This window comes from Anomalospiza imberbis, chromosome 4 (assembly GCF_031753505.1).
Source record: "Anomalospiza imberbis isolate Cuckoo-Finch-1a 21T00152 chromosome 4, ASM3175350v1, whole genome shotgun sequence".
Lineage (NCBI taxonomy): Eukaryota > Metazoa > Chordata > Aves > Passeriformes > Viduidae > Anomalospiza > Anomalospiza imberbis.
This window is the reverse complement of record NC_089684.1, coordinates 51358860-51384607: the sequence shown is the minus strand read 5'-3', so window position 1 is coordinate 51384607 and position 25748 is coordinate 51358860. Positions and strand designations below refer to the sequence as shown.

The 25748-nt window shown below is 38.3% G+C and overlaps 1 protein-coding gene across 3 annotated transcripts in view; it reads left to right on the top strand.

The window, feature by feature from the left end:
* ZFYVE28 (zinc finger FYVE-type containing 28) overlaps window positions 1-25748 on the top strand; it is a 146420-nt gene that overhangs the window by 90566 nt on the left and 30106 nt on the right. For 2 of the 3 annotated variants that reach the window (XM_068188508.1, XM_068188509.1), the window contains exons 6-7: window positions 1141-1230; window positions 3909-5170. In XM_068188508.1, coding sequence (XP_068044609.1) covers window positions 1141-1230; window positions 3909-4113 — 295 coding nt within the window. In that variant the 3' untranslated portion in view covers window positions 4114-5170. Of the gene's footprint in view, window positions 1-1140; window positions 1231-3908; window positions 5171-11946; window positions 13312-24745; window positions 24851-25748 lie in introns of those variants that run through there. The other variant, XM_068188510.1, reaches the window with a different exon arrangement.

Below are 25748 nucleotides of genomic sequence, written 5' to 3'. Positions count from 1 at the left end.
TGCCCATGGAGTCTCCCTCTCTGGAGACATTCCAAACTCACCTGGATGTGTTCCTGTGTCACCTGCTCTAGATGACCCTGCCTGGCAGGGGAGTTGGACTGGGTGATCTCCAGAGGTCCATTCCAACCCTGACAATTCTGGGATTCTGTATTTGCCCAGTAAGAGGAAAAAGATGGTTTCTTACTTGTAGCTTTGGAAAATCTGTCTGGGCTGTAGGAAGGAGCAGGGAGTGAGGATGGACCACACAGCAGTGTGTCCATCCACTCTTGGCACCAACCAGGGTTCACTTTGAGGCCGTGTCCCGTCCACCACCAGCAGTACTGGCTGGGCAGGTGCTGACAAGGAATAAGAAAAAGTTATTTCTATTCTTTTGGGACCAAAAGCAGGACTCATGTGCAGTTTTCATTGCAATCTTAAACACTACTATGAACAAGTTAGAGAAGAAATTTGAGGATGTTATGAAACATGTGGGGAAATCTGAAAATTGTGAAGAAACCTAGAAAATACAGCAAAGTAAAAAATCCAAGCAAAATGGGGTTTAGTTTAAAAGGGGCTTTAGGCATTTGAGAATTTGAGGACAATGAAGTCTCCCCCAAATACTAAATCCTTAGACTTGAGTAAGAGTTGTTCTGAAGAACTAGGCTGTTCTTGAGTGGTTTTTCTAGGTTTTTTGTTAGTTAAGGGGGAGATTGAACTTAATAATTAGAGCAATTTGTATTTGAAAATGAAACTCAGTACTTTCTGCTATTACTTTTAAAATGTTTATTTTATTTGAGAAATTGTCAGCACCAGTGGTTTTCAGTATCAAGCTGAAGCTTGACATGAAATAGTAAATAGAGAAAATTTCATAAAGCTGAATTGGGTTTTGAATGACTATGAAAGCTTTAAGTGCTTAAAGGGATTTTTTTCTTGCATTTATGTTTTTATTATACTATTTTTTTAAAGCAGAGACTTAAGCAATCAGTTATCTATATAGTGGTTTAGATTGTACAAAAACAGTGCATGAGTTAAATACTATCAGTTTTGGTTTGGCTTATAACAATTTTTTCAAATTTTTCCTTGGTGAAATGTACTCAAGATTTTGATGTCTTGTACTCAAGATTTTGATGTCTTACTAAATAATTTTATTCTTCTGCTTAGAGCCTTAAGGCTTGGATACCTCACTCAAGATATGATAGATGACTATGAACCAGCTTTAATGTTTACAATTCCAAGATTAGCCATTGTATGGTAAGTCATTTTTAACTACTCTCTGCTCTGCCTCATTTAAAGGTTTATTGAAGATTTGAAAAGCTGTGTTTAGAATTTTGATGGACTGTCTTTCACCTGAGTTTGCTTTAACATTCTTTAAAAAAATGAAAGAGGAGGATTGTTTTGTTCTAAATCATTACCAGTTTAATGTAGAATATAAAGACAAAAAAAAAAGAGAAAGATGGTAGATCTCTAAAATAGAGCAGGCGGGAAAAATTGATCAGGCATCCTTCAGCAAAATTTAAAAATTAGGAACATCAGTCTTTGTAATGTCGTGTTGTCAGAAATATTTTTGAAAGCACTTATTTTGTGACACTCAAAAATGGGCTGACTTAAGGATACAAGTCTTGAAAACTACAGATTTTCAGTTAAATTTGTGTGTTTTTCTCAATGACTCTAGGTTCAGAAGGAATTATCATGGCAAACTGCATTGTAACTGTTGAGTTAGGCTTAATTCTCTCGAAGGAAAGTGTTAATATGTGTAACTTTTGTGGAGATTTTTGTGCCCTGTATTGACCACTCAAGGCAGCTAAATTGACAGTGGTTTTGCTTCACGCAGTTTTTGCAATATGGAACCAATCACAGATGCATTTTTCCTAATGAGTCTTCATGGCTTACTAAGGCAGCAGTTTCTCTGGAGTAAAGCCAGCATATTTTTAATATTTTACCATTGTGAACATTTTACAGTTAGGTAATATAAGGAGGATAATTGAGGGAAATAAAAACCCACAAATCCTGAGTGTAATACACTTCTTCTCAGGAAATCCCTGTGGCCTGTTGTTCCTGTTAAATAGTATATTGTCTCTAACTGTCATTCTAAAAATAATAACAGTAATAATCTGATTATTGGAAGACAACAGGAATGTGAGAACTCAGTTTGAAGCTGCTGGAAGACATAGTGAAGGAGAACACATCATGACTAACTGGAAAACCAGGGCTTTCTGGCAAATAGATCTTGTCTACCCTAAATTACAAAGAAGGATAGAGATGAAGAGAAGGTTTGAGTGCTCCTAATTATCCAGTGATAAGAAAAGAAATGACTGTCGTGAAGTTCCTCAGAGCTCTTTCAAATGTTACACATATATACAGAAGCCTTTTCATAATTTTTTTTTCCTGTAGTGCTCTAGCCCACTTTTTTTTTTTTTTTAATTTCTTCCAAGAGTTAAATTCTGTGGCAAGCAAACTGCCTGAAAGCCAAAGAAACAGTGACTTGCATCAGGTAGAAGTTTGAGGAGAGTAGCCTTGGGCTTTCACTGAGCAAAGTAGTAACAGTTGCTTATGCAGAACATAGGACATGAGTCAGCAATAACTGCTTCATTCTGTAGCAGCCTGCTTGCTGAAGCTTGGCAAGCATAGAGAAAAAGATAAAATTATGTATCCCTGGCAAAAAGATAATTTGTCTTAAGCCACAAAAAAAAAAAAAAAAGGCGACTTGCAAAGGAAGCAACTTTTTCTCTCGTCTCTTCTTCCCTGCTCCTGCCCTCAAAACCCTAATCCCCTGGTCTTTTTTTTTTCATACTTCAGAGGAATCCATATAGCTTGTGACATCAGCTTTGCTGCTTTGTCTCAGGGAGTCTTTGGTGGTCACACAGGTGCTTGCTTGGGAGGAGCTGGTGGCCAAAAGACTTTGACAGTCGTGTTGGGCAAGGGTCGATGTTACTCTGGGTGATTTGGATGCTGGACAGCTCTCTGGAGCAATATGTAATTTGAGTTTAAGAAAAGGAACATGCCTTTGAAATATCTTGGGTAACAGAGCACTGGCACTATGGACAGGAAGGGGAAAACAGCCTTGGAAAAAGAAAAGTGATGTAATCTCAGCTGTGAGAACAGGTTGCTTTTGGGAAGCATACATTGGTTTTGCAGTGGACAGAGGATTAAATAGTTTTAAGCAGAGTGGTGCCTGGTGGGAATCCACTCTCAGACCCTGGATTGGTGTGGCATAGCAGATCTGGAGGTGAATTTTGTTTAATCCGTGATACAGTCGGGTTTGGGCAGTGGTGATTTGGTCAGGAGGAGCTATTGAATTATCTAGAGTGAAGTACCTGGAAGCTCTCAGGATTGTGGATTTACCTCTTTCCAGGGAAATTTGTGCAAGTGCTGAGTTGATTTAAAAGCATGGGTTCTTCAAAATATGTTTTATGTGATTAAAAAAAAATCTGTTTCTGGTTTTTACCATATGTTAATACCACGTTATATTTATCATGGAGGTAGAAAATTAGGAGCTCAGGAGTCAGCTACCTTACCTGGAAATTATAGACTGGAAAGGAAAAGCCATCTGCAGTATCCCAAATCAGAGGACCTCCCCCAATGTACTTGATAATAGGTTTCCTTTGTGGGGTTTTTTGTGTGTTTTTTTTGTTGTTTTTTTTTTTAATTCAGCTGCAGCAATGAAATAAAAGTGTGTTCTTCCCTTTATGCTTCCATTGCTTTTTTCTGCCATGTTTGAGAAAGGGCAACAGAGTGGAGGGGATCTTTTTCCTGTTACTCTAAATAGCATCTAATTCTAGCTGTGGGTGAATAAGACAAAAACAAGATAATGAGATGTAGTTAAATGTTGTTCTAATGTTTATGTACAGTTGCTTTTCTGACTATTCAGTGGTTGCTCTGTGTAATAAAATTTTCATTTTTGTGTGTTCATGCATGTGTTTGAATTACAGTGGCCTTGTTGTCTACTCCGAGGGACCATTAAACTTGGACCATAAACCAGAAGATATGTCTGAACTCTTCAGACCTTTTCACACTTTGCTAAGAAAAATAAGGCAAGTAATAAATGATAGTTGTAATTGCTTTTCTTCTGGAGTGAAAATCAGAGTCCTGAGAACTCATAAATGCTTAAAAAAGTGTCTCTGTTTGCTATGTTGACCATAAACTGCATTTTCCTCTCATCAGCCTGGTATACCTGTGAAAGAACTAAATGTATTTTTTCATTTCATGGTGGTTTTCTGAACTTTTAATCTCTGTGATTGGTTGTTGTTTTTTTTTTTTGCTTATCATTTTATAGCATTTCACATTTTCCTTCTGGTTAGATGATGCCTGAAATACTAAAGTTAGAGTTTATTTTTGGGAGATTCTGTTTCTAATTAGCATCAATGTTTCTGCTTAACTAGGCTTATTACATTTTCTTGTTATGCTATGATGCAATACTCAGATAATTCCTAACCTAATAGAACTGACTATCAGTTTTTCATATTGTAAATTTGTTTTTTACAGGATGAATCACTTTATACTTCTTTCTGTAATGCTTCAGTGTTGGTTACCATTGGAGATGTGGGCTTTGGCTCAAGTACAAAGAACATTAAAATATTTTTTTCTTAGCTGAGGTTTTTAGAAGACTAATCTGTTACTTTGGAGAAATTGAGCTGTATCTATAAAGGATCTTTATATTCACTCTTCAGGTATTTTATCTGGGTGTTAAAAAATTTTCTTAATCCATAAGCCCTGTTATTTTCTTAGAATTCAGATTTATATACCAACTGCAACTTTTGTTCCTAGAAATCTCTGGAGATAATTTGAAAGGTTTGGGTTTTGTTCCTGTGTCCAATTTTCAGCAGTTTATTGCCTTCCCTGGATGTCATGGTGACAGTCTGATGCAAAAATAGTTTTCACTTAGTTTATCCAGATTGATCTCCTCTCATCCCTTAGAGGTGAGGCATCTCCTGAGGGATAATGTGAGTTCTGTCAGGGGTGGTTCAGAGGGGAGCTATTTCTGAAGTTAGCCTTTATAAATATCTAGACCACATCCTCATGTCCCTTGAAAGCTTCCTAGTATTTTTGTCTAGAAGTCTTATTTTTAGGTACATTAGTGATATTCATATTGAAATCTGAGAATTAAAATTGACAAATCAACATGTTTGGTTTGTTGGGGTTTTCTGAGTAATTATGGTATTATAAAACACTGGGTTAAGAATAACAACATGAACTGAGGGGCAAAACTGAAGTTAGAAGGAGGAAAAAGCTTTATTGGTACTGCAACTTGAAAAGTCCATGAAGTTTACATTAAAATACCTTACTCCCAATATGTGGCTATTGCAGATATTTCCCCCAGCATTCCACTTACTATCTAAAGCCAAAAAGATATTTAAAAGGTAATATTCTTCTCATGATCTGTATTTACTGCTTTCTTATTCTCATATTTCACAATGTGGAAAATTAAAATCAATGAAGTCAGTGTATTGCTCAGCCCATTTAATTTTCATTTAATTTTAATTTTTTACTGCGAACATAGCTCTGGGGTTGAAAACAAATTTGTAAAATGCTTGTTTGCTCAATAACTACAGTTTTCAATGCAAACGTTAAAAACCAGAAATCTTTCATATTCAATTTTGAAAAAGTTCTGATATACTGTAAGACTTGTATTTATTCTGTAAAGGAAAGGGAGCATTAAAAATGTGATTCAGTTGTCTGGGAGACAAAGTTGGCAAAGTGTTCTTACTGAGATAACATCTATCAGAGCAAAAATTCAAGCAAGAAGTAATATGAAATTCCATATCTGGCAGTCTCTGAATTGAAGGAACTCAAATACTGGCAAGAACTGAGTGCAGAAAGATCCTTTAGTAATATTCTTGAATGAAAATAACAATGAGATGCAAATAAGTGTGCTGTTCATACAGAGAAATTGAATTACTTTTAAAAGTACCTAAGCTGTATAGGGTATTTTTTCTTATCAGGTTTTTTTTAACTCATCCGGCTGCAGTCCACACTCTGTGAGAAGGTTCATAGAAACCTATGAAGAAGATGGAGTATTTGATACCAATACTTCTGCTCCCCAGCAAAGGAAGAGTGTTTTTCCTTGGAGTCTTTCTGCAGTCTCTAGCACCAATAGTTAAGGCATGAAAATAGATTCAGAAGTCTTCTGTTAAAAACAGCTGCATTTTGTATTCCAGTTGTGTGCCTGTTGTAAGAATATAGAACATCTTACTGCAGAATGTGATCACATCCCAGTGAATTTCTCTGTAAATTTCTATAACTTTTTAGCCAAATAAGTATTTTAGCTCATGGAGTGACATCATATACAGAGCTGATTATTTTGTAGGATTACAGGTAATTAATTTTTAAACAGTATTATCCTAAAATATCCACAAGGCAAAGATAAGTACTGTATTTAATTATGTTTATCCACATAATTAAATCAGAACTAGCAGAGAAGATAAATATCTATTAGGTATGAAAATTTTTGGTGTCCTACTGGTGGCTGACAACTTTGAAAACAATAGAGATTGTTGAGACTCTGAAAAAAAGGAGTAAGGGTTCTTGCTGAGTTTTTGGAAAGGTTGAGCAGCAAATTATGGCTTTGAATATTTTAATTAATATCTAAGCCAGGTGCTTGTGTTGACTTTTATTTTGTGTGTAAAACATTAGCATTACATCTACCAAAGCATAATTATATGGTAGTGCTATCTCTGTGCCTTTGAAACGAAGGTGTTGGAACCATTTCTGCCAACCTGCTGCAATCTGCTTAGGAAATACACAGCTCACATCATCTGCTCAGTGCACAGAAATGTCACTCAGGGGCCTGTCACACTGAACATTCTTGTGTTAAAACACTGCCTATACTATATATGCATTTGAGGCTGCAGTACAGGGATTCTCAAAAGTCAGCAAACTTGGGATTTTGCAGTACTCCTTAATTCTGCCCTGTTTCAGAGCTCTTGGCTTTCCTGGTGCTTGTTTTGAGACCATTCCAAGTGATAGCAGGGTCCCTATGGATTTTGGTGGTGTGCAGAATCAGAGGATCATACCATTTTAAATACCCTGAAATCTTTCTGTATCATTGACTAGAAATTAAATGCAGTATGCATACTCTGTGTTTTAAAGAATTGAGTGGGGCAATGTGAAATTTGTTTTAAGTATGTACAGTGGTTGGGGAAAAACTGGGTTCATTTTTCCAAGGTGGCTGTGTTCAAAACTCAGAATTGATTCCAAACTGTGGCAGTAAAGGAGTGTCAGTGCAGTTTGTTACATATCTCAGTGTTGGTTTCTCAGTGCGGCTGTGTCAGGCAGATCTGTGGACTTTGGTGAGCAGGGCACAGCAGGAGCAGGAGGATGAACGTGGCATCCCTGTGCCTGCACCAGGCTCCTACAGTGGCAGCTCCATTGAGGCAGCTGGTTGTGCTCCCTTTGGAGCATGAACTGAAGCACAGGCTGGCAATAACAATGAAGCTATTCCCTGACAACAAGGCAGTTTAAAATTCCAGTCAGAATAGGAGCAAAGTTAATGGAGGAGGCTTGAGGAATGTGCAGGATTAGAGGGTTTGTAGCCCTGACCTCTGTTAAGCCAAACTTGTCTTTAAAGACATCTGGCCTCATGTTTTTGAAGTTTTTTTGTCATTTCTGTACCCTGGTTATTGGCAGTAGAGTAAAATATGTTCATTGGTTTTGCAGTAGGCAGAGCAAATCTCTGCTACTGCTTGTAACAGGCAGAGCACATCTGAAGAACTTGCTTTGTTTTTCTGACAGTAGCTGTAACCACTGAAAGAAAAATGTTCCTTGTATTTTGAAAGCTAGATTGCCTTTCTGTGATAAAATGCCAAAAAGAGTAAAAAAGCAGGTGAAACCTCAACATGCACTTTTTAAAATTCAGTATTTTCTGAAGCCCCTCTAAGAAGAAAGCACACTGCTGCTCATCAGGGTGGATTGCAGAAGCTGACTTTGCCTGTGGCTTCTGAATAATGTAAGCAGAGGGAGAAATCCTTTTTTCCATATGAGCACAATGAGTTAAAGGTTCTTCAGCAGAAAGGAAGTGAACCACTGAAGTAGCTACAGTTTAATTAAAGCTTAAAGTTTACTGATGATGCCTGATGTTCAGTGGTGAAATGTCACATTTCTTTCCATATATTGGTTAACATTCATTTTCAGTATTTTCATAGTCATTTTACAACATGGCTGATTGGTAGTAAGTCCTGTATAACCTAATGTGCAGTGTATCTAAAAGGTAACTATTGTTCAAATATTTGTCATCTTTAAAAATGGCTGGTCAATCTAGGGAATTTTTAACCAGAGATGTGAAGATAATTACTTGAACCTCTTTTAGAATAAGCTGTATTTGTTAATAGCAAAATTTCCAGTGTTTGGATTAGGAAAATGAGCATATTCCCTTTGAATTTAAAGCAGGATTATTTCTCTACTGAAATTATAGGGCTGGTAGATTACCACATGTAATTCAACTGGTTATGTTATTCTTCCAAGGCTCCATGGATCTGACTCACCTAAAAAGACATGAGGATTGTCAGCTGATTTCACTGGTGGTTGTTGTTTTGTTTTTTTTTTTAATCAGGCTTTATTTACTATCCTCAAAACTGCATACAATTGCAGTTACTGCATACAATTGCTCTTAAATTTAGAGGTGTTGTTATTGGCAGAAATAGAGTTTATTACTCAAGTCCATGGAGCTAGCCAGTGTAAAGTAAATATGTTTCCAGCACTGAATTGTACTGGAATGTGTGAAACCTGTATTGGATAGGTCTGAGCAGCCAGGCTCTCTGGGCCTTTGGAAAGGAAGCAGAGTAGCTCTGGACACCCAGACATTCAGTAATCCTGGGTGCTGCCATGTGGTGTTCTGTACTGAGTGAAACCCCAGAAGAGATGCTGGAAGTCTGAAGATTCAATCTTAGCTTTTCCCTTGGCCCAGTGTATTGTTCTCAGTTATGCTGATGGGCTTGGATGGAAAGCAAATTCCTTTGAATGCTGCTGGTGTAGTCTCTGTTTGTAGAAGCTGCTCATTCTTTTTTTTTGAGAACTGTGTGTGACTGTGGTGTATGGAGAAGCATAGCTGATGTTTAAGCACTTTTCTGTTGGTCAGTTGCTGACACACAGTTTTTAATCCATGCAAGAAAAGCTCACTGTGGATTGTGGAGCACAGGGATGCTGCCTTGGTTCAGAGATTCCTGGCTGCTGGCAGCCAGGAGGATGCACTCACAGGGATCACTGTGGGTCTGTCCTGTGCTTTTGCTCTTCCTTAGGACCCATGAGGAGCCAGGATTCTCTACTTGATGGACCTTGGCCCAACCCAGAAGTTTCCTATGTCTTTAATATCTTTGAATATGTGAGGGGCAAGCTTAAACCCTTCACTGTTATATTTGTGTGCTTACTGTTGGTTGTGTTTTTTTAAAATGAAAACCCCAACTGCTTTAAAAATCTCACATTACTTTGTTTAGGCTTATAAAGTTCTACATCAGTGTTTCTTCACTAATAGAATGGAAATTTATAATACAAAGCCTCATGGCAGCAATCGTATTATTCTATGCTTTTTTTTCATCCTATTGGTATAGTTACTTCCAAAAATACTGATAATAATACTACTGTTTTTATGTTGACCTTAAAACTTAAGCCACTCTCAGTTTGTTTTTTTGGTGATGTTCAAGTGCTTAATCTCTTGCAGACACTGGTTAAATACAAGATCTGAGTAATAATAAGATGGTACCATTACATACTTTGTAGACAAAATAAAGGAATGTATAGGTATTTAAAATATTCTAGTGTGCCAAATAGCAATACTGGTTTGTAGCTTATTAGGCAGGTGGGTCTAACAAAGATTGCCCATTTTCCTTTCCTACTTATTTATGACTGGAAAAAAATGGTCAAACTTTAGATTTGAAGATGCATATAGAATTATTCTAGGAAATTCTGACTTCTCTGTTACAGATTGTGAAAAGGGAGGATACAATAGTGCAATTATTCTTTTAAGTGGTACTTCTGGGAGCTTAGAACTTTTTTCAGGGTCGTATTACTCATATAAAGCAAGATTTTTTAAAAGAAATAAAATGTTAGTTGGAATGTACATAGCCATATTTTTTTTTCTGACTTAAGAATGTTTATCTAAACTGTTAGCTTTTTCAAGCTGTAGGTAGCTGATATGCAGGTCAGATACTAGTGATGTATTTTTTGAGCTCTTTGAAAACTGGTAGTACTTGCAAAAATATTTGGTCTTTGGGTTAGCAAGTTATGAATGTAAACCATTTACTGGAAATCAAGATGTGAGATATATTGAATGTTTCTTCAGTGGTTTTTGGCCTCTTTTATATACCAAAATTACGCCTTTAAGGGAATTCTTTTAATATGTGATTATGATGATGATGATGATTATTATTATTATTATTCCAGCTGTATGTCACCTGCTTACAAATTATTCCCGAACACATGAGGAATAATGTCTCCTAACCTCTGTTGAACAGGTCTTGCTTTTCCCATCCATTCTTTTATGTTAAAATGCACTTACTGATCTTTGAAAGTGGTGGCAGCAGGTCTTGACAGAGGATATTTGCGTGACTTCTAATTGAGAAGGACAGTGGAAATCAAATAAGACCTAAAATTACATGCTGCTATGTCTGCAGATTTATTTTTAAGTTATCAAGCACTTAATAACACTTTGTTTTCAGGTGCCTCTAGTCCTAAACTGCAGTGCTGAGGACACTTGGTAACACTGGAGATGCTGCATGTCTATGGAAAACACAGTTTGCTAAATTGCTCAGTGTTTGCTTCTAGACCTGCCTTGTTCCTAACATCATGCAGGAGCTTTACTCCTTAGTGACCCAGTGTTGTGGCTTAACCCCAGCTGACAGCTCAGCCCCACGCAGCCAACTTGCTCACCCCTCCAATGGGTTTGCGGAGAGGAGCAGAAGAGTAGAAGGAAGAAAAGTCATGGGTTGAGATAAAGAAAGTTTAATGGGCAAAGCAAAAGCCCCAAAGAAGCAAAGCAGAACGAGGAATCAATTCAGCACTTCCCCAGGCAGGTGTTCAGCCATGCCAGCACAGCCGGGCTCCATCACACGTAACGGTGACTTGGGAAGACAAATGCCCCCACTCTGACTGTCCCCCCTTCCTCCTCCTTCCCCGAGCTTTATATACTGAGCCTGATGCCACATATATGGTATGGAATATCCTTGGGTCATTTGGGGTCAGCTGCCCCAGCTGTGTCCCCTCCCAGCTCCTTGTGCACCCCCAGGCTCCTCGCTGCTGGGGTGGGGTGAGGAGCAGGAAAGGCCTTGGCTGTGTGTGAGTCCTGGGCAGCAATAACAAAAACACCCCTGGGTTATCAACACTGCTTCCAGCACAAATCCAAAACACAGCCCCATAGTAGACACTGTGAAGAAAATTAAGTTTATGCCAGACAAAGCCAGAAGATTGAGTTCAGTGTTTGAGGCAGGAAAGAGCCAACTTCCAATCCCCGTTTCAGTGGTCTGGCTTCCAGATACCAGTGTTGCATAAGCAATATTACTATTTTATTGAATTCTTTTATCTGACAGTGTAATGCTGTGAAACTTCTGCAGTACTCTTTTGCAGAATAATTTTCTGAATCAACTTGAAGGATGGAAAATTGGTTTGCTAATCAAAGTCAAATTTATGAATTAAAAAAATAAAATGATGAAATAAATCTAATTGTGGGTGACATTTTCACTATAAGTGATGGGGAGGGGAAATGTTCCATTTTTGTGTGTGTTTTGGTTTATTTTGAGGCTTCACTGCAAGCATGTATATAATTTTATGCCCTCTATTTGCATGAGTAATCTCAAATTCAGGCATCAGTAGCCACGCACTCTGGATATGAATGCCAAATGCACTGAAATACACAATCAAAAGTATTCTGTGCTCTCAAGTTCTGGATTTCTGCACTAACAGTAAAAGCTTTTTTTAATATCTGGAACATCAATGCCTCATGATTCTAAATGACAAGTGATGTGTGTATTTCTTTATTTTCAGGGATCTCCTCCAGACTCTGACCGAGGATGAACTGCACACACTGGAACGTAACCTGTGCATCTCTCAAGACGTAGATTTTCCTGTCAGAGCAGACCCTGAAGTACCCTCTGTCATTGCACCAGGCATAACGACGACTTTGCCTCCCAAGGAACTTTCAGCAAAAGCTGAGAACACAGAGGCTGAGCTGGCTTGTTCCATGCAGTATGATGAGCAGGAGCTGGAGCAGCTGAACAGGATGGTACACAGAGTCGGCGATGAAATGTCTTCTCTGCTTTCCCCTCCAAGCATCTGTCAGTCTCCAGCTCACAGACCTAGCCTAAGAAATAGTTCTAGCACAGAAGCTTCACCAACAAGACACCATCTTGACAACTTAACTGATGAAGAGGACAGAGTGTTTTTTATGGATGACCTAGATGGAGCAGGAGAAGCTCTGGCTGGGTTGGATTCAGTAGGTGATACTTTTGCTTGGGTGAATAACCCTTGCCACGATTCAAAACAGAACCTGCAATATAGAGATGCTTTGCTTTATGAGAATGGCCATCAGACAGAGGAAACTTTGCTTTTAAAAGATGCTGAAAGTGACTTAAGCAATAATAACAATGTTGAAGATGGAAAACAGATGTCTGGCATTTCAGTTCCAAATTCATGCAGCTGTCTAGAAGGTCCAGACTCACAGTTATACCTCAATGGCTGGGACGCGTATGCCGATGATGCAGAAACGGCGGAAGTGATAGCGCACAGGACGGGGGGAATGAAAATATCTGCTACTGTAATATTCAATCCTAAATCTCCTTCTAGCTCAGAATCCCCAGTAACAACCCCAGAAGCAGCTATTAGTTGTATTCCTGGATCTGCTAATCCATTAGCAAATGAGGAGGAGGATGAATCCCATAAACTCAGTATAGCTGCCACAAACTGTCTAATTAATTCCTGTGTGTGTTGTGGCAGCTGTGAAGACAGCAGGGAGGACGGTGTAGAAGGTTTAAAGACTAAACATTCTGCAGGAGGTGTTGTAAATGCTTCATACACGTTAGTAAAATCTAAGGAAATGGACCATGTAGATAACTTGGACAATTCAGTCCCTGAGCAGGAAACATTAAAACCTGAAACTTCTGCTTTGTTAGCAGAAAGAGACTTTGGCAGTGAAGAGCAAAAACTGCCAATCTCCTCTAAGTGCCTGGCACATTCCTCAGGTTCACAGGTAGGAGTAGAAAGTGACTCCCAAGGAGAAGCAGAAAGCATCTCAAATCAGCAGAAGAAGTGGGAGAAGAGGAAACAACTGTGTGATAAAAACATGGACTACAATGAAGATTCTAGTAGTGAAAGGACAGCAAAGGAAGATGTAAAGTCAAGATCTAGTTCAAGGTAAGAGCAACTTGATGTCTTGGTAGTAATTTGCATGTACATAAATTCCTGTATCTGTGACTGCAGTGATTGGTGTATCATTAATGTTGGTTTTGAGGACAATAGAGTGTTGCAGGATTAAGGAATTTATCCATATATTTTTTTAATGCAGATAGCTTTTTATTGGACGTCAGCTTTTCTGCAAAATATTTGAAGATCTGAGTTTTAATCATCATCATTGAAATCAATGTTACATTACCTGCCTAATGTATCCAAGAGGGCATTGCTGCTAAACAGTACCTGGGTCATTACTTCCATTGTCCTCTGCTGTTTTATAGAAGTGTCTGGCAAATACTAAAAACTTAACTTTTGCATCAGTGCATGAGATTAAATTACCTAAACAAACACACTTTACCTTGGCTTCATTTGAGAGAAGGGGGTTGATGTGACCACATTGCCTGTGGGCACAGGTGTCTCTGTGAACGTGTGCTGAAGGAGCCTAACAAAGTGCAGAAGTGGCTCTTAAGCCTGTTGGACCATTTCAGCCAAAGCTGATAGAAGAGTAGAGGTCATGGATTAAGGTTCATATGTTTTATGGCGATAAGGAACTTACTCGATGACGGGGAGATAACATCATAATACTTGTCATAAAGAAAATGCCACGCTTCAGCTCAGTTTGGATTAGACACGAGGGATCTTACACGGATCAGGAGAAAACCTGACTTCGTTTTGGCTCACTGTTTAGAGGATAACCTGTTTTGTAGTGAGTCCTCAGTTTCCTGAAGTATTAATATCATGAAGCAGAATCAAGAAATGAGCGATAAGTTACCTTTGTTTTCTGTATTTCTGTGACAGCTGGCTTTCTATGTGTGTGTGATGCAGGCTCTCTCATTTCATTAGGTTCATAGAGTTCAGGATAACACAGTGGAGGTAGCTTGAACCACAAAGCATAACCACAATATAAAAGCTACAGAAATAAATGTACCAATTGAATTATGAAAGATTTTACTGGTAGTGGAAATAGAATCATGAGTTCTTTGGCCTGGACCTAACTGCTTTTACAGGTTAAATACAAATTAGCATACACAAAACTCAACTTATCTTTCTCATTATTCTGAATATTTGCTATCTTAGGCTTGCAAATTTGGTCATATTCAAGGCCCTACAACAGGGTTTCTAAGTGGACTTCATTTTAAGGTAAAATTCACAAATCCCTTTGCCATTCCATGATTTTGCAACACTTCAAATGGAATACTATGTAAAAGTAATCACCATGTTTAATCAGTTTACTCATAAATGATACAAAATTCAGACTATTTGTCTACCAGTTTTTGCCTTGGGTAGGATATTAAATGAATTTTTGAGAACAGGTCTGAAAAATATAATAAAATTATATATATATCTGTAAGCTGCTATTTCAGCTTCCCATGTTTTATGAATGTAGTAACTTCTCCACTGTCTTGTCCAGCCTCCACTAATATTATTTAAAAACTTTATCTGAGAATTGTCCTTTTACAGAGAGTTCTGTAAGTCTGTTCTCCCATTTGCTTTTGTTTGCTCCTGATTCCTATCTGGCCTCTCCTGCCTGTTGTGATTTTGTAGACCTAAGTCACATTTTGTCAATGTGGTTACTTTTTCAGATTGGAAAAGTCAGAGCCTACTTGATCAGAAATTGTCCACAAATTGTCTATATCTTTGATCATGCCTTATCTCTTGCCCTAAACAATTTTCAATTATACCATTTCCTCTTAGCAATAGGTGAATCAGAACTGCACTTACTCAAGATATGAGCAGACTGTGGATGTGCACAGTGGCATAATTGTTTTCAGTTGTTTTTCAATGGTTTTCAGTATTTGACTTGGAATTCTTACTAAGTGGTGTGCAGAGGTTCTTTTTGAAGTTGTCAGCTAAAGCCCCACAATGTTGCTTGTGATCTCAGAGGCTGTCGTTCTGTATCTGATACTAAAATTGTTCTCCATGTGTTCACCTGTTAGGTCTTGCCATTTTATTACCTGTTACTTTAGATCAGACTTTAAGATCCTGGGCAGTCTGTTCTGGTTGTTACCCTGAATAATTTTGCATTGATAGTAAAATGTCGGAGCTCATTGCTCTCCCTGTGTTTGCAGATCCTACACAAAAACAAAGCTCCCAGGGTGCTGAAGAACCTCAGCCACCTTTCTGAGAAGTGATTGTTTAATAGCTTCTCCCAATTGGTGATTAAGAATTATCCATCCTTTTTGGGCCCCTCCCTCTTATGCTGTAGCTTCTTAGTTTCCTTAAAAGCCTTTAGTGAGGTAATTTGACAGAACCTGTTTGGAAATCCAGAGGCTTGACAGATGAATCACCATTCTCGACAAGCTTCTTGACCCCTTCACAGAGTTCCCAAGAGGTTCCCTCTGCAGAAGTCACCTTCATATTGTTGTCTACTTATTTTAGCTTTGGATACATTTTAACTTGCTTGGTATGATCATCAGGCTCACAGCTGTTTGAATCCCTGTGGAGTCCTTTTTTTTTTTTTAGACTCCAGGCATCAAGGAAGTTTTAAAAGAGAGCTTAATAATTCATCTTACTTGTTCTTGAGTTCAAAAACTCTGGAGTGAATGTTTTTGAATATTTTGTTAAAAAGTTAGTTGGATGTGTCTATTTTCACCATAGCCTTTTACACAGATAGCTTGTTGATTACTTCAAATTAGCTGTATTCATTTTTGAGACTACAGTACATCTGTTATTAGTTGTCAAGTATTCCACCTTTGCAGCACTAGAGCAGTAAGGATGGAGGTATTTTGTTACTAGATTGTTGCTACTTTATTTGGAAGCATTCTAATGCCAACTCCTTAGGTATATTCTGTGAAAGATGAAGCTGCTGGGGTTCTACTGAGAACTAGATTAAAAAGTTATATATGTACAGATCCTGTTTTTTCCTTAAATGTGTCTATATAAGATTTGGGTCTTGCCTCTGAATCACTAGCCATGTTATCAGGAAAAGAGATAATTCAGTTACAAAACAGAACTTTGTGGACCTTTCCTTAATCATGCTGCCTGGGCAATGACTAATCACTGCTTTTTGATGGTATTTTTAAATTGGCAGATCACATTAGGCTTCTGTGACTGCTCCCTATTACATGCTTGTGAATGCAAACTTAACCATAGGGGAAATGTTGGAGACAGTAGATTATTTTCAGAATGCTGGACCCATTAGCTAGAACAATAAGCAATCTCATGCACATGGAATAGCTGCAGGATAGGCTCATTTATCAAGTTGATAAATGTATTTACTTTCTAGTTACTGTAAGTCACCAAGTAGAAGAAAATTTTCATTCCCTTTTCTGTATAAAGCAGCTCTCAAATGTGTGTGTTGTGATACAAACTGTTTGCTTTAGTAAGTCTAAATTATTTTACTACACAATGTGACATTATAGGTATAATCTCTGTGATCCAGATGGGTTTACCATAATAATCCTTGTATCTGAAATAGCTGGTATTTCAGGCTTCTCTGTCTAGCCTCAAAATTCAATGGAGTTTAAAATACAGATTAAACACTCTTTTACTAAAGATTTCATAGAATCATGGAATGGTTTGGGTTGGAAGGGACCTTAAAGATCATCTTGTTCCAAATTGCTGCCATGGACAGGGACACCTCCCACTAGACCAGGTTGCTCAAAGCCCCATCCAAACTGTCCTTGAACACTTCCAGGAATGGACAACCTGTGCCAGGGCCTCACCACCTCACAGTAAAGAATTTCTTTCTATCTGATCAAAACCTACCCTCCTTCAGTTTGAAGCCACCCCTCCTCATCCTGTCACTCCCTGCTCTTGTAAAAAGTCTCCATCCTTTTTGTGGGCTCTCTTCTGTTACTGGAAGACCACAGTTAGGTCACTCTGAAGCCTTCTCTTGTCCAGGCTGAAGAAGCCCAGTTCTCTCAGCCTTTCCTCTTAGGAGAGGTGCTCCATCCCTCTTGGTGGCCTCCTCTGGACTTGCTCCAACAGGTCCCTGTCCTTCCTGCGATGGGGTCCCAGAGCTGAATGCAGTGCTGCAGGTGGGGTCTCACCTGAGTGGGGCAGAGGGGCAGAATCCCCTCCCTCACCTGCTGCCCACGGTGCTTTGGATGATCCCAGGACAGGGAGGTTTCTGGGCTGTGAGTGCCCATGGCTGGGTCGTGTCCAGCCTCTCGCCCACAGCACCCCCAAGTCCTTCTCAGGGCCGCTCTGGATCTGTTCATCCCCAGCCTGTGTTGTCACTGGGAGGTGCAGCACCAGCACTTGGTCTTGTTACAGCTCATGAGATTCCCATGGGCCACTTCTCGAGCTTGTCCAGGTCCCTGTGGATGGAGTCCTGTCCCTCATGTGTGTCAGCTGCACCACCCAGCTTGGTATCACCTGCAGATGTGCTGAGGGTGCACTCAATCCCTTCATCTGTGTCATTAATGAAGATATTAAGTAATTCTGGTCCCAGCAGGTACCCTGGAGGGACAACCACTTGCCACTGATGTCCAGAGCCAGTGCCCACTGCCCTCTGGATCTGACCATCCAGCCACTTTCTTATCCATGTATAGCAGTCCATGACTGAGTCCATCTCTGTCCAGTTTACGTACCAGGATGTTCTGGGGCACGGTGTCAAAGGCTTTAGAGAAGTGCAGTTACACGACATCCCATAGCCCTTCCCTTGTCTGCTGATGGAGTCACACCATCACAGACCATCACTGGCTCTTGACAGGTCTCTACTCCTTGGCTTTTTAATTCTTAGCTGATGTTATGTCTTTCTTTGTTATTTGCTTGTATCTCAAAGACAAAAAACACCAACAGCACACAAGTCTTGGGCAGCAGTGCTAATGAGATGCAGATATGAGAAAAGCACTAGCAAAGATGCAGTGTCTGATTTGCTGAAGGGACAAGGTGATAAATAAAGGCTGTCATGTAGCAAAACAAACAGTTAAAGGAGGAAAGCCATGTAAGAATAGAACATAAGATGATAAAACTACAAAAAACCCAGCATTTGGGGTTTTGGGGTACAAAAGAACATAAGTTAACCCCAAAACCAATCTTTAAGTCTCTATCTAGTATTCCTTGTTTTTTCAGTTGGAAGCAAACTTATACAGATTTTTTTTAATGTTCATTTAAACATAAAATTCTTTGTACTCTTTCACAGAAGAAAGAAAACTACAAAGAGGGATGATAATTTTTTTTGGTGTTTAGTAAATATTTGTGTTTCTGTTCTTTCTGGAGCGGAGGAGTCCATGTAAACCTGCAATGCTTTATGAAGTTTGGCAGTTTGTTTGATATTGTCGTACAATGCTGGCATTTCCATGTTGTACTCTTAAATACCTGGTTCTGTTGCATATTTGTTTATCTACATACTGACCTCAAAACAGTTCTGATATTAAAAAAAAAAGGATTATTAAGTGTAGTTTTTCGCTTTTCCACTGCAGGTCTGTTTAAAATGTCTAGCTTAAGTTTTACAACTTTTTTTTGCATTTTCCTCGATCTGTTTGAATGTATTCTTGATGAAGCCTTTTGCAGTGCACCTGACAGTTGGCAAAAGGAGCTGCAGTTGGTAGAGAGAATTTCTTACCTTCACCCTTCCTGCAAGCTCTAGCTGTGTCCATCACGTGTTGGATGCTGGCAATGTTTGCATTTACTTGTGGGGGCTAAAAATTAGAATATTTTGCCATATGCTTTTGCAGTGTAAAGAGGAAGAATGAGGCATACTTGGAAAAGCATGTTTTGCTATTTGTTGATCTATATTGCAACTCTAGAATTAGGGGAATAATTTATTCTTGAGCTTGGTATTCCAGATGTCTCTTTTCTTAGTCTTTCAATCCTTAATCCTAAGTTGTATATATTGTACAATATTTATATATTACAATAGTCTATATTGAAATATTAAAAATTGTATTTCCTCAGCATATTAGAATAACTTTGTAAAAAAATTAACACCTGTTTCAGACAGTTGGTGTCTAATTTTGATTTTTTTTTTTTTTTTGGTCTGTACTTTATTTTGTTCACTCCTTAACAACATGTGACGTGCACATTTTCAGCACAGCAATGTTAAGTCATTCCACCTTTATAAATGCATGGAAAACAGCCATTCAGCCATTTGTATTTAGGGGATGGCTAATATTTGCTAAAAAACCCAAAACCAAATTTACACAAAATACCTTTCTAGCTTCTCTGAGTTTCCAGCTTTTCTACAAGTATTCCTTTATCAAAACTAAACTAATTGATATTGAAATGCAAATTAACTTGCTTAAATGTCTTAATTTCATACTTTCCTATAATACTCCCTTCACAGTAAGATTTAAGAAAATTGTGTATATTTTTACATGAAAATGTTGCCTTTTCCATTAAAAATTAATGGACAGTTGTGCAAGTTCACATAAACAAAAATTTGTCTATTTATTGTCTTGTACTGATTAGTCTTTTAACTAGCTGTTCAAGAGAACAAAAAATTCTCATCAGCAAAAAGCAAATAGTACTTGATTGGGAATCAAACATCAGCCTTTAAACTGCAAAACTTCCCTTAAGCAATTCTTCATCTGGCTGTTGATTGAAGTTCTTTGTTTCCCTTCTAGTATTCTGTTTATTGCCTTTGTGCAGCTAGCCAAATTCAGATTCAGTATAAATGAATTTTTTCAGTCCCTCCTCCTCTTCTTTTTAATAACAGGTCTCAAATTTGAAATGGCAGTGTTTTACCTTGCCTGTTGAACACTGATTTTGTGCAGTATCCTATAAAACAACTTTGCTTTGGTGCCACTGTTTTGTACCACTTCCCTTTTACTAGATCCAAATATCAATTGAAACAGGGAACCATATTAGCTTTCAGTGTAGGGATTCCTGAAATAACAGGTTAAAAAGGTTTAAAAGATAATTTTTGAGTGGATTTGGTGTGTCACATGAGGCTTTAGTCAGCCCTCATGTAGTGAGCCAGTCAAACAATACTTGTGCCAATTAACTATTGTAATATGAAATGTAATTGTGTTCAGTCAGTAGCATTCATGAAGAAACTGTCCCCTGAAACAGAGGTTTAATTAAATGTAAGAGGCTAGAAACACATTCCAGTAGAAAAAAACATGGATGAAATAAAGGTGGCTTTCAGTTTGTTGGTTTTTTTTTTTCTTTTTAGAATAGTTACAAAAAAATGGCCTACAGCTTTCAGTACATTCCATGAAAAGAGGCAGCCATATCACCCCGTGTCACTTTGCCTCAAATCTTTATTCTGGAATTTTATCAGAAGTGCTGAAGAATTATGTTTTGATGAGCATGGATAGTGGTTTTTTCCAGTGCTGGAATGTAATTTTTAAAACAGCACTGTAGGCATTTAAGACCTACAAATGAAAGAAGCTTTTGCACATTCCGCAGTTTGGGCAGTCCTATGAATCCCAATCCAAAACAACATTATTGCAAATGAGCATGACGTGGTGAAGCTCAGGGCACCTGTGGGCTGATGTGGGAAGGAAGGGTTAGCAGCTCTTGGCTGCAGAATGTGGCTTTATGCATGGATTTTCTTATAATTTTACTAATGAATGTGTGTGCTGAGCTATCATCAGCTGATAATGGGAATCTTGAGATGGGAAAACCAGGTCAATTCACCTCAGGATCTACCAGCACCTTAGAAAAGCAGAGAGGATCTTCAGGCAGACATTAATAAGAAGAAAACTCTACAGTTATCCTGAGACTGTGTGTACTGAGAGGGAAAACAGTGATTATTAAGGGTTTTTTTTAAAGCTAGTTAGTATAACACTTAGTATAAAACAGAGTTGCCATTATTGGGTTCCCATTTCTTGGTACTAAACAAACACAGAACTTCTTATGTGAAGAGTTACAGCCTGAATATGAATCAGTACTAAACACTGTTAATCATAAATACTGTTTCCAGTACAATGATTCAGTCTGTATGGATACAGAGGAATGAGAAAAATGTTTCCATGTTGTAATTGCCTAAACTACACATAGTTTATTACAACAAACAAATGTCTGTGAGTGTGGTTTGTGTCAAGTGTGCTCAAGCAATTTGCATTGCTAAATGATGACTGACTGGATGGATATCTAATCCTGAAGTCAGCAGATGGTTCAGCATGGTCAGGTTTGTGTCCCAAGAGAAAAATGGAGAAGTGGGAAATGAAGGCATTTCTAAAGCAGTTTAGAATGGCAAACTGGGTTAAGACAAGGCTTAAAAAGCGGTGATATGGTGGAACTGGTGAGAAGGAGTTGTGCTGATTGGAGCTGGTATGGAGTGAGAGAAGATTGAAATGAGAGGCAAAGAAGTATGCATAAGAGATGAGGTGAGGCTTATTGCCTGTCCAGAAGACATCTGTGAAAATGAACGTAAAGAGAGCATTGAGATAGTTGGTAATGCCAGCTGGTGGTGGCCATGTTCGTGATGCTCACTGGGTTTACTTATCGGGAAGGTGCTTTACTGTTTTGCCTCCTTTCTCAGAATGTGCATTCCACATAGGTAGGTAGCTGATGATAGAAAGGGATTTCATGACTTGGGACAATGTTGGCAGTAAATAGTATCTGCTCTTAGCAGAGAGGTGGTACTTTAGGGTGGTGATTGGTTTGGTTTATGTTTTAGCCTAGAGTATTTAACTCCCCAAAAACATCTGTGAACTTTTGAATTCTTGGGAAAAATGTGAGCCCTTTGAGCTCTGTGTAAGAACTTAAAATCTTAAGTTCTTTAAAACAAAACAAGAAAGTAGAAAACTAGAACCTAAGCAAACTGAATTTAAATGCTTAAATACCTGAGATATTTTGATTGGACTGCAAATAGAGCAGGCAGAGCTTCACAGAAAGCACTGAAGGACAGCAAACCTGACATCTTTCAGAAAAAAATATTACTACCCAAATCGGCTGGCAGGAGTTTTACACTGGAAAAATCTGGAAATGGTGGAGAGGTGGGATAGCATAAAAGAAGATGTTGAGTTTGCTACTTGTTCTTGTTTCCTGGTTCTGCTATTCAAAGATTTGTTTATTTAGAACAAAAGAGTGATGTGCTTCACTTGCAAGAGAGAAGCAGTTATGTATTTGCTGTAAGACAATGAGTTAACAAAATTCCATGGTAAGTGTAAGAGCAGTTTAACAAGGTTCACTGACAAGGTACACTTCAGTATTTAGTGCGTGGAGAACAGGGTCAAACAAAGCTGCCAGGGAGACCCTTTCACTGAGTCTTGAGGTTCAGAGAGGAGTGTGGCTGCAGCTGGATCCAGACTTAGTCCCAGACCTGATGAATGGTTTATGTCTAAAGGATTATTTATGTATGTGCAGTCAATCTTTTTGTCACACAGCTAATATTTTAACATTCCAGCATGCTTATTCCCAATTTCACTTACTCAGTATCTGGTGTGATAAGGATCACTCAGCCTTGAGGAATAATCATGAGAGGCATCCCTACAGGGGAGATCCTGGCATGCAGCCTGCTGCCACACAGGAGAGCTCAACAAGCCCTGGACTGTCCACTATTTTTGGGCTAAGATGAGTGACTTATAGTCATATTTGCATACCCATTGTACTTTGGCTGGTGGGTGCTCAAGTAGCCCTCAGCTGCTGTGCAAGATTTATGGCCCTTGGCTCCTGTGGTGTTAGCTGTCTCCCCAGAGCCCAATTTGGGTACAGACATTGAGACTGCCATTTCTTGCTTTTGTTTAAAAAGAAAAGGGGGGGGCGAGCACACCACCACACCTGCCTAATCATGGTGTGAAATTGTGTGCTAATGGTTTTTTTAATATCATTCAGCTGCTGTAAAACAGACAGTAAAATTACATTTTAGTGGCATGACCATATTGTAAGATTGGATGGTTAAAGGTTATGAGCTATAAAAGAGTAAGCCTTTGTTTAAATGCATATATCTCTTCATAATGAGCAGAATTAGCAAGGGAAATTACATAAAACGAATGAAAGTTAAATAGATTTTTGTTCAAGTCTGATAAAATTATTTTCCAGTAGTGAAGTCTCTCCTTTCAACTAAAGCATGGTACACTTGGGATTTATTTTCCGATTGGCAGTCAGAAATGAGAAACATGAAGGGGTACATTTTCTAAGTGATTAGTGGGAGGTATGCAAACAAATCCTATTATTTCTTAGTGAGATTAGAGCACATACCTTCCATACACTGCTTTGAAGAATTCCCCTTAAGCGTTCTTCCAGACTTCTAGCTGAAAATATAGCTGTAATAGTAAATTTGGTAGAAAAAAAAAGGGTTTGAAACATAACTGGCTTGCATATATCTAAAAAGCAAAAGAACATTTAAAAATCTGCTCATAATGGTGGAGAAGGTGAAATAAAATAACCCCGACTCTATATATAATGTGTGTATATATATATATATATATATATATATGTATATATATGTATATATATATGTATATATAAAAATAAAACTACCTCTCTTTTGACTGGAGATGTTTCTTAAGTTTGTCTTTGTATTGTCCAAAGATTTGTTGACTGAACATTTGAGTTCAGCTGGCTTGAGTGAATCTTCTACACTGCCTAGAGCCAATACCACTTTGATATCTGTGCTCAAGATTACTTATTTTCTTATCTCATATAATTTAATTTTTTTCTCAGCTTGTGGAATTTCCAGTAGCTGAGCAGTAAATTGCTAGTCAAACAAGAAATTGGTCTTTACAAGATAGTTTTATAAGTGCTTATGAAACTGTTTTTACTCCTCTAATCCTAGTTTATGTTGATAATATGATGTAAGATCTGAAGGGATGTGTTATTTAGAGGCTTTTCATTAGTTCAGGGATGCCAGAGACAAGTTGTCTACCATTCATTTAAATTAGTCATATCCTTTTACTCAGTAGCTTGTGGATTTCTGCTAGCAAAGTGTCAGTGCTTTGCCATGGGACTGCCCCTTCCTGGATATCTGTTGGCTCAAAGCACAAAATTTGTGGTACATATATGGCACTTAGAGGGACTGAGCAAACTTAGGGGTGAATGTATTCAGCTCCATCACCCAAGTGCCAAAGTTCTGTTTTCTAACAGACCTTTTCCTTCCAGTGGGGAGCCAACGTAGGTCAGACTTGTCACAATATTCAGAAGTTTTTGAAGCGTATGGATTACTGTGCCTTGGCTTGAAACCCAAGATGACTTCATGAACTTTCAGTTTTGTTATGTCTTCAGTTTAAGGTTATACCACACTTAGCAGCATGGGCAAGCTGTTCCCTCTATCTGCAATAAAAATGTAAGACTTGCAGTTATTTCCTGAATATTTTAACTGTATGGCATGAATTAAATTGGAGATTATTGTAAGATGTGTGCCCACTGACTTTGCTGAATTGCCTGTCCTTTTGGGAAGAAAACAGAATAGGTTTGTATGATCTTCTGAAAAGCAAACAAATGCAACTGCCAGTTTATTCTTTTTTCTGAATAACCCATGACAAGCCGTGACTTCTCGCGATGCTCTGTTTTTGCCTTTGCTCGCTTCAGCAGTTCATTTTGTTTCCATATGTTTTTCCAGTTCTCAGGATGGCTTACGTGATTCCCCCCTCAGCTCCATCTCCAGCAGTGACTATGAGAGTGTTTCTGTCACTACATGTAGTCTCTCCAGCATATACGCTCTGAGGTAATAACATCACTTTGCAGTCAGATTTGACGAATGGTATTGAGTTTTGCTTGGTTAAAAATTTTCATTGAATTAATCAAGTGACAGCAACACTTCTGAGTATTCTTCCTTTTGAACAACAGGTGCTTTTTGGTGTTTTTGGTTTTTTTTTTTTTTTTAACCTGCCAGCTTTCTTCAGTGCTGTGACAAATGAGGCAACTATTTATGGAAAAGTTTTTAATGCATGCAGGAATCACTTACATATGTCCATGATCTCACTTTTATTTATCCATATAGCAGTTCTTAGAAGACACCTCAGATTGTAGCTTGACAAGTTACAAATGTTTTTCTTAGCCAGCCCTTAGCTTTCTAAAAAAATGTCTTTTCCATTTTGTTTTGCCTTGTAAAATAAAAGATGTTCCAGTTAACAGTTTAACTTACACCCTGTTGCTAACCAACACTGGTAAGAATACAGTGAAGAACTGCTTCTGACTTCACAGAATATTCTGGGTTGGAAGGGCCCCACAGACGTCGTGGGGCTCAGTTTTTAAGTGAATGGCCCACACAGGGATTGAAATCATGACCTTGGTGTTCTTAGCAATACTGTTTTATATTCTCATCTTCTGAAACTGCATGGGAGTTTTAACTTTAGTTTTACTGAAAGCGCTTAAATGAGAGTGATAATGCAATTAAGGTTAGGGCAGAAAAATGTAACTAAAACTTAAAAATGAGATCTTTGCATTTTTCACTGTTTGCATAACATACATGTATGAGATGTATTGCATACGCTGTATGCAATAACACTTTTGATCTGGTACAGACATACTTAAATACCACTACTTCAGCTGATGTAGGTCGTCCTCCACTGCTTCTTGTCCTCTCTTTTTCATCTGTTTTTCTCTCCCCAGAACTTCATTTG